The 15,345-nt window shown below is 37.1% G+C and overlaps 2 protein-coding genes across 2 annotated transcripts; both read right to left on the bottom strand.

The window, feature by feature from the left end:
* Window positions 1-2,646: 2,646 nt before the first annotated feature.
* Window positions 2,647-11,954, bottom strand: LOC114289664 (uncharacterized). The gene is made up of 5 exons (XM_082896602.1): window positions 11,764-11,954; window positions 5,248-5,596; window positions 4,695-5,163; window positions 3,839-4,235; window positions 2,647-3,477 (listed from the first exon to the last, which is right to left on the bottom strand). The coding sequence occupies exons 1-5, from the start codon at window positions 11,952-11,954 to the stop codon at window positions 2,835-2,837; spliced, it is 2,049 nt and encodes a 682-aa protein (XP_082752728.1). The 3' UTR covers window positions 2,647-2,834.
* A 150-nt stretch (window positions 11,955-12,104) lies between these two features.
* On the bottom strand, window positions 12,105-13,025 carry LOC114268345 (uncharacterized). Its single transcript, XM_028209501.2, has 2 exons — window positions 12,614-13,025; window positions 12,105-12,496 (listed from the first exon to the last, which is right to left on the bottom strand). The coding sequence occupies exons 1-2, from the start codon at window positions 13,023-13,025 to the stop codon at window positions 12,105-12,107; spliced, it is 804 nt and encodes a 267-aa protein (XP_028065302.2).
* Window positions 13,026-15,345: the final 2,320 nt, after the last annotated feature.

Here is a 15,345-nt window from a genome sequence, read left to right as displayed (position 1 = left end):
GGAAGCAAAGTACAAACACCTTCAATTTTCATGGGAGTTGAGGGCAAGAGTCATAGCTGATCTTGAACATAGATTGTTTAACCAGTCCAGCCCGCCCAACGTGAATATCGAAATGAAGAAGTCCATGGAGCAGAAGGATCAAGAAATCAAACGCTTAACGCAGCTGGTCATCGACTTAGAATGCGATAAAACAATTCTTCAGGATCTTTACGATGACCAGTCAGTCCACATTGTCACACAAGCTATGTCAGAAAGGCAACCCCCTAGCCCAATGCAACACAATATCAGCCCACCTTCTAGGGTCAAGCGTATAAAGGAGAAACATCGCAAAGAACATCGCCTGCCTGACTTCCAATACCCAGACTTACCTGGCCAAAAGCAGCCCCATCCAGTCGAAATGGTTGAAGATGAGGAGGAACACCCACCAGCGAAGCAGCCAAAAAAATTATCCTTTACCAAGAAGTTCAAAGTCTGGGCCAAGATGTCCAAACATGACAAACAAAAGGTCCAAGCTTTACAAAAAAATGGAGGCGATGAGTAAGTGACTGTGCAAACATACAATGTTAACATTCACGTTCCGTAATAGTCTATATTCCTCACTTTGTTCAGTTTTTTTGGGTTGTTGAGATATATGCAATGTGAATATTTACATTGGTTTGTTAATAATGCACAGGCTGCTGGTGTGGAAAGGAGATTCGAAGGGTACACATGTGTATTTTGATGACATAGTCAACCTTATCAAGGAGGAATCAATACACAGCAATGTATGCCATTACAAATATAATTCAGTCTTCATGCATATGCACACACAGACACACACACACTCACATCCACAAAATCTATATAATATGACCCCATGTTTGTGCAGCTCATAGATGCATATGCTGAACTGTTGCATGAACAACAAGAGGTGGTCAACCCAACTTCAGATGAATCCTCATTGATCTTCACGAGCATGTGTTTGGTAAAATCTATCATTCCATTACTTGTAATGTGACTGTGAAACTTCACAGTCCATTAATTATTTGTCAAATGTGTACAGAAAGTGATACGAGAGTACCATCCTCGCAAAAGGAGTAAACACATTGACGCACATGTCAAAAACTACCAAGGAGAGAGATACCTACTATTCCCATTGCATCATGAGTACCACTGGACGATAGTTGTGTATGATGCTAAAGAAAATTTGTGGAAGCATTACAACTCGTTGCGCCCAAGACCAGGCATACATGACCCGCATATCAACCAAGCACAGGAAATTGTAAGTGGCTATTTTTCAACACAAACATGACTTGTTCTCGTGCATTAAATGACTGTACACACACATATGTTTGTTGGTCCCTAATGTGAAATTCCATACACAGAGGAACTACATTGAGCATGTTGTGACCATTATTGGCGAGTCATCACCGCTACACACTAAGTTAGCAGGCAAAAATCCAGCACAACCAACCAAAAGTGTTGATGTCTGTCCTCAGCAAGGCGACGACTCGTAAGCCTCACTAATTTTTTTTTCAAATCCTCCACAACCATTATGCAAATATTCCTGTCAACTGCTAATCAAAACCATTTAACATTTACAGAGTGGACTGCGGACCTGCAGTATGTTACATCATGCGGGCGCACGTATATCATGAAGAAATTGTGGGCAGCCTCAGTAGTGCAGAATGGTGTGGACTACGAGATTTGTTAGTGCATAGTTTTTTGAATCATAAGAAATCAGAGCTTCCTTAAAACCTATAGGTGGGGGGTGTCCACCTACGAACTAACCAACAGTCGATTTGAATGTTAATATGGAATGCGTTGATATTTTGACACAGCAACTGATTGTAAAACAGTGACACAACATCTGTTAATAGGAAAAAGGCAGCTGCGAATTTTGAACTACTTTTGGTGTTGTTATGTTTTACATATGTGAATGTCCACAGTTGTACCACTAATGTGAATGTTCACAGTCACGTACGATATGCATACTGCTGTGTTGTTGTGAGAAAAATTTCTGCGAATGTTTGAACCTGACTGTTGTTTAGTACACATACTTCGTGCAGGAGTGTACACTTGGTCTACGTGACATAATTACGGATCACATACACATGTGTGAATATTCACATTTGTGGTTGCTCATAGCAATTGTAAACACTGATGTGAATGTTCACACTCATGTATGCTATTCATAATGCCGTGTTGTGATGAGCATTCACTTATGATATTCAAATGCATATGCACTAATGTTTACATTCACTTACGATATTCATACGCACTAATGTTTACAGCTATGACTGTTCACAGTTTCAACACTAATGTGAATGTTCATAATCACTTATGATATTCATAATGCCGTGTTTTGATGAGCATATTTGATGCGATTTGTGGAACCAGTTTTCAATGTAATACACATACCTTGTGCAGGAATGTACACATTGTTTGCATGACATCATTACGGGTAACATGAACAGGTGTGAATATTCACATTTCTTTACATTCATAACAGTTGTCCATGTTCACACCATGTCAATCTTCATGCATGTGAAAGTTCACATCACATCTTGTATTCATGTCAACATTGACAACAATAAGGTAAAAACGTCCAACCCATGTGCAAGTTTTCACATAATATGATTCGTTTACGTAAGTGTGAATGTCCACATCATGTATCTATCATTAAAACTTTAACAAAAAATCAGTTTCGTACAGAAAAAGAAAATGAAAAGGCACAAATGAAATACTAAGTTTGCCAAACCATTATTTTGCTTGCCAACACAACACAATCTTATTTGTGAAATGAATATAAGAATCCAATGTAAAACACAACGTTAAAATGAAAAATGTACATCCTATATCGGCTCCTTGCATGACTTCCGATTATGGCTCCCCAGCTTATCACATCTCCCGCACCTTATTTGCTTAAGTTTCTCACCCCTTGATGGGATCCTATTATTTTTCTGCCTTCCGGGTGGTCTTTTCACAGTTGGCGGGTATATAGTGAAGTCCATGGGATCAAAAGGCGGCTTCTCCACCGATGGTATAGGGAATATGGCACCCGAATACGCTCCACGATATGTCTGTACATGAAAGTAATGTTCCACACAATCATTGAGATTGTAGCGGCTCTTCTGAATGGCAACAACAGCATGGTCACATGGGAATCCGTTGATTTGCCATTTGAAGCACGAACATGTACGCCTCGCAACATCAACAGTGACAGATGGTATCGAATGAACTTCAAACACATTCCCATTGGCTTTGCTAACTTGCCAAGACCTGCTGTGATTGAACGAATCCATAAGCCTTGTTTCAAATGTAGGACAAATAAGCTCATTCCATTTGTTTACTTGGTCACGCCGTGCAGACATTTGCCGCATCAATTGAGTACGAATTGTGTCCACCATTTGAGTGATAGGAAGATTACGCGTTTCTTTAATCCAGTTATTAAATGACTCCGCCGCATTGGAAGTCATCTCCCCATAACGCATGCCCCTGCACAATATCACAAACATTTTACAACCCGAAAGTTAACAGGTTTGAACACTCACGTTGACTGATGTGAACATTAACACCATTCGCAGTGAACATTAACATCAACTTACACGATGCACAGATGTGAACACTAACATCAACTTAAATGACAGAATGATGTGAATGTTAACAACAGCAAAATATGACAACGGATATGAACATTCACATCATTGAAATCAGTCATTGCTATCAGATGTGAACATTCACATCACTGACATTGAACATGAAACACAATTGGAAGATTTTTACAAATCGTAACTGATAATTCACATCGCTACCATTCTGACTTGCCCAATGGAACACTTTATGAAACTGTTATTACCTGAAGTATGAATTTGCCCAGTGCTCAGGTGCCAAGTCCTTGAAAAAATCATGTGCTCGTTGTTTACCCTCCTCTTTTAATTTTGCAAGCTTTTCATGGAACCCTACCACAGTTGGCTCATAAGCACAATCACCCAAACTACTTACTAGGTGATCCCTGAAGCCATTATCAATTCCTTTCATCCGGTCTCTTAAATTGCTCTTCAAGTGTTGTAAGCAATAACCGTGATGAGCCGATGGGAACACTTTCGGCATAGCTTCTAACAGGCCAAGATTACGATTTGAAATAAAAGTAATCTGCCGGTTACCATCAACAACCTTCCCAAGTTCATGCAAGAACCACGACCAATTCGCCGTGGTCTCCGAATCAACAACCGCAAATGCAACAGGAAACAGACCTACAACACAACACCAATACACAACTGTTCACAGTATTCCAAAATGAATAGAAAACAATATAAACGAAACAGGTCATGTGAATGTTCAGCAATTGATAATGTGAACATTCACATTAACGCCCACCAATAATTCATTTTTGATTGTTCAGCAACTGATAATGTGACCATTCACAGTAATGTTCATTAACGGATCAACTGACAGTAGTATACACTGATGTGAATGTGAATGTTCACATAACTATCATTAGCAGGCACAGATGTACAATACTGTGAATGGATCAGTGTAAAATAATGTGAATGTTCACATTACAGGCATCAGCAGACATATGTGAACATTCACATCAGTGCATACGAATGTCAATGTTCACAGTACTTATAATTTCTCCATCACTCATTTGTCCATACTATGCATGTCAATGTGAATATTGACATGAATATAGAGGTAAAAAAATTACTAACCATTGTTTCCGTCTTTTGCCGTTGCCGCCAGTAGCTGACCTTTGTACTTTCCTTTGAGGAATGTTCCATCCAAGAATAATAAAGGCCGACAAGAATTGAACCCAGAAATACACGCAGCGAATGACACAAAGAAACGACGAAACTGTTGACTACTCGCATCATAGTCAATATTGACATAACTCCCCGGATTGTACCGCATCACCGCATCCGAATACCACCGCAGCTGGTCAAACGATAATGAGTGATCTCCATGAATACTAGCCTTTGCTTTCTCCACAGCCAACCATACGACATGGTAACTCACATCTAGCCCATAATCCCTCTTCAAAATAGTAACAACATCACACGGCCGAGTCAACGGCTTGTCCCTCACAATTTCAGATATGGTACTCGACACCAAATCCGAACTAACTCGCGGATTCTTCGATGTACGGACATCCGTACCACACGTATGCACATCACTAAAACTCTTGATGTAGAAAAAATCATTTGCTCGTTGTGCTCTACAATGTATAGCCCACAAGCAGCCCCTCTCCTCCCGCATCGCACATACAGCAGTAACTCTTGTTGTCTCGTTCTTCACATATGTAAACTGAAACCCACATTGGATGGCGTACTTACATAAAACGTCACGAAATTCTTGTGCACCTCCAACAAACCGTTGTCCCACATGCGTAATACCATTTGCCCAAGGGGCTGACAACAACACCTTCTCGTTATGGTGGCAAAATCTTCGTAATGCATCAATTTCTTCCTCAACCCCCACACGCACCAATCCCAAACTAGTTGACTGAACAATACCACTTTTCAACTCAACCACAACTTCTACATGTTGTACCCCCATTGATTTAGCAAGCAGTAACATGTTCTGAAATTCTTCCTCATTGTCCAAATCACACTTCCTAATCCCAGGTAGTTTACAGAACAGTGAAATAGAACCAGCAGACAACTCATCCCATTTCTGACACAAACACTCCACCAAACGAGAATAACACATTGCGCGGGCAACATTTATTACAGTTGTACTGCAACCATATGTACACACCAACAGCATAAAGGTATCCATCTCCTATAAAAACACAAAAACCACAACAATGAACATTAATAAAAATCAACATGAAAATTCACTTTGTGCAGAAAATGGATGAGAACGCGTACAGTTGAAGTGCTAAATCCATAATTCAGAATACGAAGATGTGAACATTCACAGTGTTGTTAACAACATGTCAACATTAAGCAAACATCAAAGTAAAATGACAAAATCAACAATCTTCACATCATATTCGCGCGATGTGAACATTTACATTGAAATAGACACTCTAAATTATATGACACACACAGAGCCTCATTCACCAAACATCAATTTCAAATGAGAACATCCACATTCTTCACATAATCCACATTAACAAATTGTTAACATCCACATCGACATATATACTGATAATCAAATCATCTACAGAGATCCTCATTACGCATGTGTCCAAGTAAAATGAGAACTACACATTTAATCAAAATCGACATGAAAAATCACATTGTGCAAATAATCAAAAATTACTACGTGTACAGTTCAGGTGCTAAATCCATAATTCACAAATACAAAGATGTGAACATTCACATTTATATTAACAAGATGCCAAAATTGCAAACATCAAAGTAAAAATGAGAACACCAACAAACTTCACATAATATTAACAAAATCTGAACATTTATATTGAAACATACACTCTGAATTATATCACACACACAGAGCCTCATTAAGTAAACATCAATTTAAAATGAGAACATCCACATTCTTCACATAATCCACATTAACAAAATGTCAACATTCACATTGCCATATATACTGATAATCAAATCATATACATAGATCCTCATTACGCATACAACTAACTAAAATGAGAACTAACACTGTTCTTCACATAATATGAATGTACTCCCCTACACAGGACCACGTAAGAAGCATATAATTGAAAAGCCAGCGCATCCAATTCATATCAATCCAAAAACAGAGCATCTGCTTCATCATACAAATGAACTGAACATTTATTCACAATCAAATTGATACTAACCTTAACCATGCAATCCTACAATCCTCCAGAAAGTCGAACTACTGAAAGCTCGGAAAATGTGACAGCCGAACAGCTACCTCTTCGTCATCTTCACTCGCAAACCACAGAACCAGAACCAGACTAGAACACCAACAATGAAACCCTAGCACCACCAATCCTTCGAATGAGTATGCAAAACATAAACGTATCTCTTGGAATTGGATTGATGAAGAAAAACGTAAAATGGAAACTGCCAAACTGAATCACCGAGGAAACAGCCACGTAAACAGGCACATAATATGTAAATGCGTATAACACTGTACACATACATATATATATGGGGGCAAAATAGTCCAGGAAAATATGTTAAATTAGGAAAATGGACCTTATGGAATAAAAAGAAAAGTTTATGGGACTAATCAGCTTATCATATTCTTTTGTGGACCTAATGGGTTATAACAACTCTAGAATGGATTTATCAATAAAAATCTCATTTAATAATCATAACTTATTTAATTTATCGTATTTATCATTAAAAAAATAGATAATTTACTTTTAAAAATACAATTATTATTTAATTTTTTTTTGTTGAGAAATATGATAAATTAAATAAATTATAATTATAACATTAATTTAAAATTTTTATAATAAAATATAAAAAATACCTAATAAAATAAACAATTCACATCACAAAAATGAAACTTATAATCAACCCGCATGTCCAAACAAAGTAATCAGTCTAAATTATAGAAGGGAGGGAATCTTCCTCCATTTGGATACTTGAGTGTAATTATCGACGTTTTAAATGCCAAAGCACCTTTGACAATATTTAGAAATAATAACTCTTCGCAGTCGTAAATATATGACTCATTTTCCACTGCTCAAATGGTAAATAATGTTGTTAGACATTTTTTAATATTGAGATTAGGGTTGATTACGGGATGGATTTGGAGTGGGTTTACTATTCCTTACCCCCATCTCCACCAACAATGCTACGGGTAGAATTTTTTAGGGTCTGGCTTTGGTCCAGTCCATCATCGGACTGGACCGTATTGTTGGGTTCGTGGGAGTCCATCACGGATCCCATTTTGAAAATTTGAACCGTCAAATGTGTAGAACTCTTCGAGTACTATATGTCTGTAAAACATCACGTTGATCGGATATCGATAGCTATATGATCAAATCAGTTTTGTATAAAAAAAATGGACGGTGAATAAATTAACGGTTGACAAAAAAACTGATTTGATCACATAACTATCGATATCCGATCAACATGATTTTTTATAGGCATATAGTACTCGAAGAGTTCTACACATTAAACGGTTCAGATTTTTAAAACGGGACCCGTGATGGGCCCCCACAGGCCCAACAGCACGGTCCAGTCCGATGGTGGACTGGACCAAAGCCAGACCCAATTTTTCAACCCCACCCCCACCCTCGCGGATACCCGCAAATATCCGATCACATTTTAATTATCAAAATAATTAAGAATCATTTAAATTCTTAACACACTAAATAATTTTTTTTTTTTCATATATATAAATAGTGAGACTTTTAAAATTATTATTTATTTATATTTAAAAAAATCATAGACTTTTAATATTATTTTCTTATATCTAATTATATTATATTATATATATATATATATACATATATTATTAATTATATCGGGTCGGGCTTGGATCAGGGGAAGCGATGCTCGACCCCGCCCCACCCCCGTTGCGGGTGACCAAAACATAATCCACCCCTGCCCTACATAAGTGTCGTGGCTGGTAAAATCTGCCCCATTCGGATGGGTATGGGCGAGCCCCCCTCGGATTGGATTTAAATGGCCATCCCTAACTGAGATTAAATTGAAAAGGTGCATTAAAATTATATCAAAAAATTTATTAAATTTAGGCCTCGTTTAAGAACAAATTTTTTTAATAACTTTTTGGCTTTTTAGCTAAAATGTGATGTAAAAAAAACTAGTATGTTTGGAATGACTTTTTGACTTTTTACGAAAAGATGTGCAAAAAGTAGAGAGAAAATGGACTATTTGACTTTTTGGTATCGGTTATTGACTTTTTGACTAAAAAAGTCACTTGCCAAACGAGACCTTAATAAAACATATCTTCTTTTCTTTAATTCTTTATATATATATATATATATATATTGTGTTCTAAGGACACTCAAATCACAAATTTTTTATTTTCAAAATAAAAAAATTGTTCAATAAAAAATTATGACCTTTCACACAATTTTTTTACACTGAAAATACAAAATTACCTATAAAAAGAAATTCACAGATCCCCAATTAAATGGCAAGAAAAAGAGGGTGAACTTTGAGAAATTATTCATTGGTCTTAGGGCAGCAGGTCACATGCCCTAGGTGGTGCCCCACACCAATCATATAATGTGCCAACTTAGCTAATCATATAATGTTCCAACTTAGCTGTATGTTAATAACTTTGCCACATCATGCATGACAAGGCTAGTTATGATAGGTGTGGGGCACCACCTCAGACATGTGATCCCTGCCTGAGCACCAATGAATAATTTCTCGAGAACTTCGTGCTCAAAACCAAAACCAAAATTAATTTTGCCCGAGCACCACCTTTCACACAATTCTTTTCATCTCCTAGCTTGCTAAAAAAATCAAAACCAAAATTAAATCAATAAATGCTATGGTAAAAGGAAAAAAATCTATATGATTGTCCTGCAAATCTCTACAAAAAGGATATATATGTCTACAATAAATATAATGATGTAAATATATATATCATTCAATGAAACTTTCCTCTAATTATCTCCAATGTCTTTCTCTGCGCTTTTGTCAAATAGTCTCACTAGCGGGCTCAGCAATGCCGGTTTCCACGAGAGTCCAGTACTCCTTGGATCGCATAAAATTTTTCATCAACATACTCTAATGGTACTAACTGTCAAAGCGTGGAATCGCAGGTTGCACAAAGCTGTTTTTAGAAGCCATTGAATGTCTTGTTACAACAAAAATGAAAGCTGCTACTTTTTCAAATCAAGCCCTAGTGGGGGGCTTTGATACCAACTGTTGAAAAACTTAAATTTTAAAAATATTCTCAAAAAAAAAAAACATGAAAAAAAACTCAATTTTCAAAAAATTAAATTCAAAAAATTGAAACTAAACACACTAATTTCTTTTCCTTCCTATTTGATTGTTTCAAGAAATTTTCTTGTTTCTCTATTTCATGCACATGCAGTCAGGAAATTCTATTTTTTTATTTTCTATATATATATTTTTTGTTTTCAAAAACAAACATTGGAAATGAGGAGTAACTGAAGGAGTGGATTGGGTGGAGCTCGCCAGCCAACGGAGGAGAGGTCTGGGTTGGTATAATCGGTGGACGGAGGTGGAGAAAGGGAAAAGCCTGCTTGTTTACTTTTTATTTTAATTAAAACCACATCGAATGGGATCATTTAGGAAAATCCTAAAGAATCAACTCTACTACATTTATGTACCATTAATTTCATACTAAAAAAACACTTGATTATGAAACCTCAACTGTCCATCAATGTTTAGCAAAAAAGAAAAGAAACTATCTATTAATTAGGGTGGGCTCCCGCATATATATCTTTTGTATATCATACAAAGACCACCAGATGACTACATGAAACATTTACTTTGTTTGGTTTCCATTTCTAGAATTTATTTTTCAAAAAATTTAATTTTTCGTTTTTCGTTTTTCGTTTTTCTTGTTTTCACTGAATTTTTTTAATATTTTAAGTAATTTTTTTTTAATTTTAGAAATACATAACATAAATACACTTAAAAAGTATAATATTTAAGAAACTACCAGCTGAATTGTATCCTATCTTGCAACAAGAGCAAAAACCTCTTGATAATCAACTTCATGCTCTTGATTGTAGCCTTTCACAACCAGCCTTGCTTTGAACTTGTCAATTTTCTCCCTTTTCATTCAGCTTCATCTTATAAACCTACTTTACACCAATGGTTTTTTGCCCCTCAGGAAGATTGGTTAGCTCCCAAGTCTCATTCTTCTCTATAGCTTAAATCTCTGCATCCATAGTTTTTTTCCATTTTTCTTCTTTCATTAGTTCTGCAAACAATATAAGATCGGAGCATGCAAATAAAGCAAAATGAGCAGTAGTATCCTCATTAGATAATTCATCTCCACTCACATAATCTATCATCCAAGATGGTCTTTTCCCTTGTCGTTGTGGTTCTGAGTTAGATGCCTAATCATCATTTGGAATTGAAACACTTGTTGAGGAACTTGGTGAAACTTCTCCAAGGGACTGACTAGGAAGCTACAATTGTGATTTAGACCCCTGACTTTCAAGAGGAGGTTACAGTGGCTGTTTAATTTCCTCGCCAATTTCCTCAACATCAGTTAAAATTTGTTGTTGTTCCTGTGTTGCTCCAATCCCATGTGTTTTCTTCATCAAACAGAACATTTCGACTAATGATTGTTTTCTTGGTAATGGAATTATATAACCTGTACATCTTGGATTCCTTACTAACCCCAATAAAGACACACTTCACACTTTTATCATCAAGCTTTGTTCTGTTTTCATCTGGAACATGTGCATAAACTATGCACTTGAAGATTCTGAAGTAATCAACTCATGGCCTGACTTCATTCCAAGTTTCTTGTGCTGTTATGTTTTTTACAAGGGTAGGGCTTCAGTTGAGTACATGAACACTCCAATTGACTGCTTCTGGCCAGAAAGTCTTCAGAATATTTTTTTTTTCACCAACATGCTACGCACCATGTTCTTGATTATTTCTTTCTGCCACGCTGTTTTGCTGCGGTGTGTATGCAGCAGTAAGTTGCCTTTGTATTCCATGCAATTCACAAAAACTTGCAAAGTTATGTAAGTTAAATTCACTACCACGATCTGTACAAAGGATCTGAATGTACTTGCCAGATTCTTTTTCAACTTAAGCCTTAAAGCTTTTAAAAACACTAAAAGCTTCAGATTTCTCTTGCAAGAAATAAACCTATGTTTTTCAACTATAATCATCAATGAAGGTAATGAAGTACCTTTTGTTTTCATTCAATGTTGGATTGATTGGTCCACAAATGTCTGAATGAACCAACTGTAGGATTTGCTCAGCTCTCCATGCTTTTCCTTGCTGGAAAGAATCACGATGTTGTTTACCAACGATACAATCTTCACACATTTTCTGTGGGACAATTAATCTTAGGCAATCCTTCCACCATGTTCTTCTCATGTAGGGTTTTCAAGCCTTTGAAACTCAAATGACCATAACGAAGATGCCACAACCATGTTGGATCTTGCACTCTTGTTGAGAGACACTTCTGGGCATCATACTGAATGTGCAGAAAGAACATACGATTGGTTGTCATTTTTGCTTTTGCTATTAGGCCTTCTTTGAATAATGAATTTGACACCGGCTTTGTTGGATGATGATGATGATATAACCCCTCTCTTGCAGTTGGCCCATACTTATGAGATTGCTTTTCAAATTTGGGATATAAAACACACTAGGAATTGTATACACAGTGTTGTTTTTCATATGGAATTTGATATCCCTTTTCCCCATGACAGAAATGCAGGAGTTGTTCCCAAGCTTCAAAGTTTCTCTGAATGTTTCATCCAAATCATAGAACAAAGACATGTTTCCACACATGTGATTGCTGCAACCCGAATCTAAATACAAAGTGTCACTTGATGAATTCTCCTTCTTGTCGATGTAAGCCATCAAAAGCATTTCCTTTTCAATCTCAGCGAAATTTACCTTGGTTTCCTTCTCTTTGTCAGGGCATTCATACTAATAGTGGCCAAGCTTGTGACAGTGATAGCATTCCACACTCGCCTTGTCAAATTGTGCTCCTTGATTTTAAGAAAGTTGGCATCCTCTACCTCTACCTTTTCCTCGAAATCCCCTACATCCTCTACTTCTTCCTGGAGGAGTAGTTCCTTCATGAGTAATGATATTCAAGGCTTGCTCCTCCACAACATGGTTGGTCATACTTTGCTCATGAACTAATAGTGATCTTTGCAACACATCAATCGAAAGACTATTAATGTCATTCGATTCTTCAATGGAACACACTATATAGTCAAATTTGCGTGTCAATGAGCGAAGGATTTTCTTAATGACTGCAACATCTTCCAAATTTTCTCCATGAATGCGCATCTTGTTTGCAATTGACAATGTTCTTGCAAAGTAATCATTAACCGACTCTCCTTCCTTCATGTGAAGAATTTCAAATTCTTTGCAAAGAGCTTGGTATTGTGCACGTTTCACTCGTGCAGTGCCTTGGTACTTCTTATTCATCGAATCTTAGATGTCTTTAGTCATGTCCTTTAGGATGGTTACGAGAATGGCACGATCTATTGCTTGAAACAAATAATTCTTTGTCTTCAAATCCTTTAATCTCTGATCCTCCAATGTCTTTCTCTGCGCTTTTATCAAAATAGTCTCACTAGCGGGCTCAATGATGCCGATTTCTACGAGAGTCCAGTACTCCTTGGATCGCAGAAAATTTTCCATCAACATACTCCAATGGTCATAGTGACCATCGAAGCATGGAATCGCAGGTTGCACAAAGCTGTTTTCAGAAGCCATTGAATATGTTGCTGTGGCAAGAATGAAAGCTGTTTTCTGATACCAACTGTTGAAAACTAAAACTGAGTTTGTTGCAGAAAAAAGGAATGCCATACTGATTCATTGATATGAAGTCTAATTAAATACAAATGCAAATAAAGGAAAGCTAGAAAATAAAGCAACGTCTAATCCCACGACTAACAACTCCTAATAATCTGGGATTCTCCTAAGGAATAGGTAAAAACAACAGACTTCCTAACAAATAGGAATTATTGATTAAATATCTTAACATTATTGGAAATGAGGAGTAGGCGAATGAGGGTATTTGGCTGAGCTTGCCAGCTGACGAAGGAGGAGTCTAGGCCGATATCATCGGCGGACGAAGGAGGAGGAGGAGGAGGAGAAAGACCTGTTTGTTTGTTTATTTGTTTGTTTTTCACCTTAATTAGCATCATAGCTAGAATTAGGAGTGATCATAGATCTGTCCAACCTATTCAACTCGATCCAATCCGATTCAACTCAATTGATTTTGGGCGGATATGTATTTTTTAACGAACGGATGCAGATGAAATATTTCAAAATTTGCGGATATGGTTTGGATGGCGGATCAACCATCTCACACCTGCATGAACTCGATCTGCTTGTAGATAAAGTTAAAAAAAAAAAAAAAATGCTAACAAGTAACAACATAAAATACAAATAATAAAATATATATTTTTATAAAAATGAAAAATAATACTGTAAAAACATGCATGTGTGGTGCCATGATTTATTATGGACAAATAACACTTATTTTTTCAAATGACTAGTTGTTGGAGATTGTAAAATTAATGAATTATAATTAAAAAAAATGTCCAAAATTTGTAAAATCCAAACCGCTAAACTGATTGTATCCATATAGCGACCCTAGTTTGAATCTGACCCATTGATGTTTTGGATCCGGGTTTCAGTGCCTTTTATGGTTGTTCATGTCTTGCTTCTGCTCATTGTTTATCGGGTTTGGTTATTGGAGTGTCTTGTTTGCATTGGGAACATGTTGGTGACTTGTTTCTCAAGTTGTTGTTGCCCAGAATTTTCTTCTGCGCTTGAGTAGTCATTGTGAACTTCTAGCACTTTTGCAGGTCTATAGAGATACTGGGAGTTGTTATTCTTCACTCGAGCAGCCATTCTTGCCCTTGTGTGGTGTTCGCTCGAGCGATACTTCTTGTGCTCGAGCAGTGGTCACTTGTCTGTAAGACTTCTGAGAGTTTGTATTCTACGCTTGAGCGACACTTCTTGTTCTCGAGTGGTCACACTTTTTGTGTCTGGACGCTCGAGCATCACTTCTTGCGCTCGAGCGGTTTGCGCATCTATATAAGGTCTTGATGTTAAGTACCCCATGAAGTGTTTTGGGAATGTTTGAAATAAAGGAAAACCTGTGTGAAACGGTGGTTCGCAGAGTATGTTTTAAAAGAAATGAGTTAATGCAATTAACTGATACTGAGTGTTATGGTAGTGATCGAACTAGGTGTATGTATTCAACCGTGTATTATTGATGTTGGTTAGCATGATTATATTTTTACTGTGATGATGTTTGGGGGTCCATTACTCGCCGTGTTGTGCCGGCAAAGCGTGGCGCCTTGATAGAAGTTTCCTTATCCCGTCCGGTTTGGGCATGGTAAAGTGTGAAAAGGGGATTTGTTTCCCGCCGTATCTTAGTCGGCAAAGCATGGCGCATTGTGATAGGTTCTTCGTTCCCTTTCGGTTTTCGCCAGGTCAAGTATGACCCAAGGAGCACCTCCTTCCGGGTGAGGCCGGTAAAGTGTTATGTGTTATTGGTACTGTTGGATCTATCATCCGTGCTGTAGGGCGGTGGAGAGGATATTGGTAGTGTGTATTACTTCAGTTATCTCGTTTGGATATTTATACGTGTTGTCGGTTTTCATATTGTGGAGATGAGATTGGTAGTATGTATACTTCGGGTATCGTGTTTGAATGTATATATGTGTTAACGGTTTTATACCAGTTCTTTTTAAATCCTTGGACCTATGGTCATGGAAGGTTGTAGATA

Source organism: Camellia sinensis, chromosome 11, assembly GCF_055761805.1.
Source record: "Camellia sinensis isolate YWXY chromosome 11, ASM5576180v1, whole genome shotgun sequence".
Taxonomy (NCBI): Eukaryota; Viridiplantae; Streptophyta; class Magnoliopsida; order Ericales; family Theaceae; genus Camellia; species Camellia sinensis.
Note: the sequence above shows the minus strand (reverse complement) of the source record. Positions and strands in the feature narration are given on the sequence as shown.

Coding starts and splice junctions, on each gene's coding strand:
- LOC114268345 (XM_028209501.2), bottom strand. CDS start 13,025: ATGAATAAGAAGTACCAAGGCACTGCACGAGTGAAACGTGCACAATAC. Junction 12,497..12,613: donor TAGGGGATTTCGAGGAAAAG/GTAGAGGTAGAG, acceptor GCCCTGACAAAG/AGAAGGAAACCAAGGTAAAT.
- LOC114289664 (XM_082896602.1), bottom strand. CDS start 11,954: ATGAGAAGAACATGGTGGAAGGATTGCCTAAGATTAATTGTCCCACAG. Junction 5,597..11,763: donor ACATTGAATGAAAACAAAAG/GTACTTCATTAC, acceptor ACCTGGGATTAG/GAAGTGTGATTTGGACAATG. Junction 5,164..5,247: donor AGACAACAAGAGTTACTGCT/GTATGTGCGATG, acceptor TTCTACATCAAG/AGTTTTAGTGATGTGCATAC.